Source organism: Vigna radiata, unplaced genomic scaffold (genome assembly GCF_000741045.1).
Source record: "Vigna radiata var. radiata cultivar VC1973A unplaced genomic scaffold, Vradiata_ver6 scaffold_253, whole genome shotgun sequence".
NCBI classification, from domain to species: Eukaryota; Viridiplantae; Streptophyta; class Magnoliopsida; order Fabales; family Fabaceae; genus Vigna; species Vigna radiata.
The window spans coordinates 221,285-226,267 of NW_014544138.1; the positions used below are offsets into that span (position 1 = coordinate 221,285).

General features: G+C 36.2%; 1 protein-coding gene across 1 annotated transcript; it reads right to left on the reverse strand.

Annotated features, from left to right (window-relative positions):
- Positions 1-1,075: 1,075 nt before the first annotated feature.
- Positions 1,076-4,689, reverse strand: LOC106755372 (G-type lectin S-receptor-like serine/threonine-protein kinase At1g11300). The gene is made up of 7 exons (XM_014637518.2): positions 3,417-4,689; positions 3,089-3,229; positions 2,819-3,015; positions 2,511-2,721; positions 2,176-2,413; positions 1,953-2,100; positions 1,076-1,576 (listed from the first exon to the last, which is right to left on the reverse strand). The coding sequence occupies exons 1-7, from the start codon at positions 4,687-4,689 to the stop codon at positions 1,253-1,255; spliced, it is 2,532 nt and encodes an 843-aa protein (XP_014493004.2). The 3' UTR covers positions 1,076-1,252.
- Positions 4,690-4,983: the final 294 nt, after the last annotated feature.

Below are 4,983 nucleotides of genomic sequence, written 5' to 3' on the forward strand. Positions count from 1 at the left end.
CCTTCCATGCAGATGTAGGCAAGACGTAGCTTTTCTTCCTCCGATACTCCTTGCAACTCAAAGAATTTATCCGCCCTATTGATCCAATTCAACGGATCACATCCCTCAAAAACGGGTAACTCCACCCTTTTTCTCCAATTTAATTCTTCCTCTGGTCGTCCCATACCGTCCGGTCCTCCCACAACATTACCGTTCGGTTCGTTCTTTCCCCCATTGCTTGCTCCCTCACCCTTCTCGCTCCCGTTGTCCTTCAGTGAGCCTTGAACAGAGGCTTGGCTCTGTTCTACGTCTTGTTCTCGTTGTTGGTTTAATCCTTCAATCATCTTCCACAGTTCTTGGAACCCACTCTGCATTGTTGCCTCCACTTTTTTTAGTCTCCCTTCGACTACATTCATTCTTCCCTCCATGGTGTCTTTGATTTCCATCAATCGGTATCCGGCTGGCCTTTCACTCCTCTCTATCGATCCGGCAGGTCGGACCAATGGTTATGTACCCGAGAATGGAACGTATCTAGAGCGCCTTCCTCACACACTCTCACAAAGAATTAATAATGGACAAATAGATAAATAAACCTCTTTTATTGAATGGAAATACTGTATCAAAGAAAATAACCAATAACTGGGAGCATAACCTCCGTCAGTCACCTGAGAGCATAACCTCTCTAACAAAACTCACAATTCAAAAGCATACCCTTAACCCTAGACTCTAACTTTATTTATACTAATTATTTCCCGTCAATCTCTTACTAAATATTTCCCTAGAATATATTTGCATTTAATATAAATATCCCTATATATAAATATCTCCCCATATATTATCCTAGCATATATCCTTAATTATAAATATCTTATATTGAATATTTCCCTAGAATATATATTTATTTACTCTAATTAACTTATACTATATTTATTTACTCTAATTAACTTATACTGAATATCTTATATTAAATATTTNCTTGGAATATATATTTATTTACTCTAATTAACCTATACTATATTTATTTACTTTAATTAACTTATACCGAATATCCTCCCACCTTATACCCTAACACAAAATGATACAGATAATGTTAAAATGTTTTCAAAGTATGATTATCTTTTTAATAATCACTTAACTGTTTGACTCAGACTCAGTTTTTTATAACCTGATTTCGTGGTTAATATATAAGGGAAGTAGAAATTGATACAGAAAACTTTCAATAGAAAAGAGCTGTTGTCTAATCCAAGAACAAGGAATAGGATTTTATAGTCACTCATCTTGCTTCCAGAGTTGTATTTGTGATAACATTAACTGAAAATCTTTCTGTGGTGGAGGAGGGCAATGTTGAACTATAATCACCTCTTACCTTTAGAAATGCAGGTGGTTTAGGAGAAGGAAGAAGCACAGTGTCATTCCCAATCATTGATACAACATCAGACATGGTTGGCCTATCTTTTGGACTTTCTTGAACGCAAAGAAGTCCAATGTTCACATATCTTGGCACAGTATGCAGACTGTTATTACTTAAAGTATCACTGTCATCTAATGCACTATCCATTAGATCCAGTCCTGAATTTCTTGTCCAAAGATCCCAAGCCTTCAAGATTTAACACAAAGCAACCTCAAAATTAGAAAGTTTGGAGCATATTCAGGTATGGCACTATGATTTTGTATGCTCCATCTCATGATGAGAATTTAAGTGAGTCTAAGTTGCACACTATATAAGAAATAATACCATAAACTCTTTGTCTTAAGATGTTAGATTAAAAGTAGTATTAATCTTTTATATGGGTTGAACTCAGATTACATCTATGTAATTTCTCTTTGATGAATCCTTTCTCAAAATAGAAAACTCATTAGGCCATAACATACCATTTGTAAAAAGGCTTAAAACATGCACAAATCATGAAATCAATTTGAATGTGAAAATGCAAATGAAGAGAAGAGCAAATGGATGGAATCTAGAAACTCACATATCCAAGAAGATTGAAGGAATTCGTCTGATAAAAGCCAGTATTCTTCTTGCCACTTACAATCTCCAACAAAAGGACCCCAAAACTAAACACGTCCGATTTTACTGAGAAGAGTCCTTCTACAGCATATTTAGGAGCCATGTAACCACTGAGCATAAGGTAGATTAATTAGTAGATGGTTGATCATGTAAAGAAAACCAGTAGTTGTAGTTAATTGACTTACTATGTTCCAACTATTCGGTTTGTATTTGCTTGAAGCTCATTATCACCAAATATTTTTGCCAATCCAAAATCTGATATTTTGGGATTCATATGGCTGTCCAACAATATGTTGCTAGCTTTTAAATCTCGGTGAATGATCCTAAACCTTGAATATTGATGAAGATAAAGAATTCCTTGGGCAATCCCATCAATTATTCTGACTCTTGTTCCCCAATCTAGCATCTGTTTCTTTGTTGCATCTGCTATGCATCATTGAAGATGTCATGTCACAACCAAAGTTTAAGTTTGGCAGATGGGATCATATTTAAGAGAGTTCAGAGACTGTAGGATACAAACCAAAAAGGAAAAGATCCAAGCTTTTATTAGGCATAAATTCATAAATCAGCATCTTTTCATTTTGATCAATGCAGCAACCAAGAAGTCTAACAAGATTGTTGTGTTGGAGTTTTGCAATTAACACAGCTTCATTTCTCAACTCTTCCCATCCTTGACCAGATCTCCGTGACAGTCTTTTCACAGCAACCTCATCCCCATTAAATAATGTACCCTGTATTTTCTTAGTATAAGTCACATATATGGCGTAGTAAAAGCTGTCTATATGGTAAAAGCTGTTTATATAGAGAGGATAGAGTTTTTGAGCATGCCTTGTAAACGGGTCCAAAGCCTCCCTCACCAAGTTTATTTGCATCTGAGAAATTATTAGTTGCAGCTGCAACACTCTCGAAACTGAATAAAGGCAATTTGACTTCCTTCTTCACTTTGGCACTCCTATCTGATTCAGTAAGCTCAGAATCTTCAACTTTCATGCTCATTCTTATATCAAAATGGAGCAAATCTTCCCCTGCAGATTGAGGAAAGTTAGTTCATAAGTTAACATACTCTGAATTTACTTGGAAAACCTGTTTCTTTCTTACCTTTTCTCCTCTTCTTTCTAATCCAGTAAACTAAAAGGCCCAATATAAGAAACGCTACAAAGGAGATCAATATAACAATCAGAAGTAGGATCTTGCTCACAGAAGTATGTCGTGATTCTTTTTCTCTTGTTGTGTTCGAATCTGCAGAGAAAATTTATCAACTATAAAAATTCATGTATTGACTGATAAATTTATCTAAGTTTTTAGTGAAGTGATTCTAGCGAAAAAAGAGAAAGAAGTAGCAGTTGAGTGAAAAAGAACTTAGGATTCTGTCTTCCTAACTCTGAGAAACACACAAAGTCTAGAAAAGTACGCTTCTTGAACTTACCCAAAGTATCGACTTCCACGGCAGCAAGTCTTAGGTAAAAAATTGGATTGCTATCATCAGAATTGGCTACATCTGTTGAGACGTTCTTTAGGTTCAATACCGAACCAAGCCACAACTGGCAATCTCCGTTCACATAGTAAGCGTAAGCAACGCAAGAACAATTTCTAGAACAAGTACTTTCACACTCTCTTGTTGTTGTTGTATTGATTTTCGTGAGACTGTCCAAAGTTGGTGATTTCACATAATAAAGTTGCTTGAATTTATCGTTGGATTTAACACTGTTACTGCAGTAAGATAAGCCTTTGTTCCTTACACAGCCAGCGGATTTCTTCCCATTGTTCCAAGAATCAGTATCAGAGGGCCTGAAACCATAAAGACAGTCACAAGGGCGAAGAGCTTTCGGGTTACAGATGGAAAAGGCTCCACACAAATTGTTAGCACACTTCGTCGACTGACTAGAAATCCAAACTTGTTTTTCGTCAGACCAATACTCCTGGTTGAGCTCACCGGACACTTCTAGTACCAGCCTAGAGTCATTAACAACTGGCAAAGTGAAATAGCTGTTCGTATACACACCGGTTTGTCCAAAAACTTTGCCAATAGTATCGTTGTACCTGTCGTCAATCCAGGAAACATTAGAACCATTGTTGATGATTAGGTTGAACCTGCCGGAATCATACTGAAGGGAAAAAGCTCCAGGTGCAGGGTCATCTGCACTTGTCCATGATCGCAATGACCAAGTGTTTCGCAATGAAAAATTGCTTCCTGCATCATATTCATCTCCTAGTTTCATAATGGGTAAAAGGGTGTCCGTTGGATAATCAAAACTCTGCCAAAAAATCTGTTTATTTGAGGTTTTCAGCAGTATCAAGTTTCCTGAATCCAAGAGCATGGCATAGATACTGATATTGTTTGAAACCTTGTTGACACTGTATATAAATTGTCCATCTTTGATCACCAAATTTCCATCTTGAATGGTAAGAACTGCTGATGGTGCTTGAAATGCGTAGTAACGGTTAGCAACCCACACAATCTTGTTCCTGTCGTTTGGGGCCCTGTTATACCGTATACCAACGTAGTACTTGGTTGAGTTATCTCTGACTCTGGTGAAAAAGCACAATTCGAACTTCCCGTTATAAGAAACAACGGAGTCTGAGGTTCCCATTGATTGTCCTGTATGCAAAAATTCCTTGTGAATGACTGCATTAACACAAAACGTACACAGGCAAAGGAATGATGTCAAGAATGCCAGAGTCGAGGAAGTTAATGCCATTTTAATTCACAAGATTGATTGCCATTATTAAAAACAATTCTACATATTATATGAGAAAACCAATCTAATAAGTTATCCTAGATGACGGATTGAATGGTTCATATTCATCACAGCATTGGTGGCTTGACTTTAACTAACCATGAACAGTGATTACTCTTCTATTTTATTATTTTTTTTAATTGTTTTGTAATTTAACTTATTATTTTGGATCTTTAAACCTACTTTTACTTTTATTTTATTGAGAAATGATATTTAAAAAGTAAACTTTGGTTTTTCTCTTCTAAATATATCCTT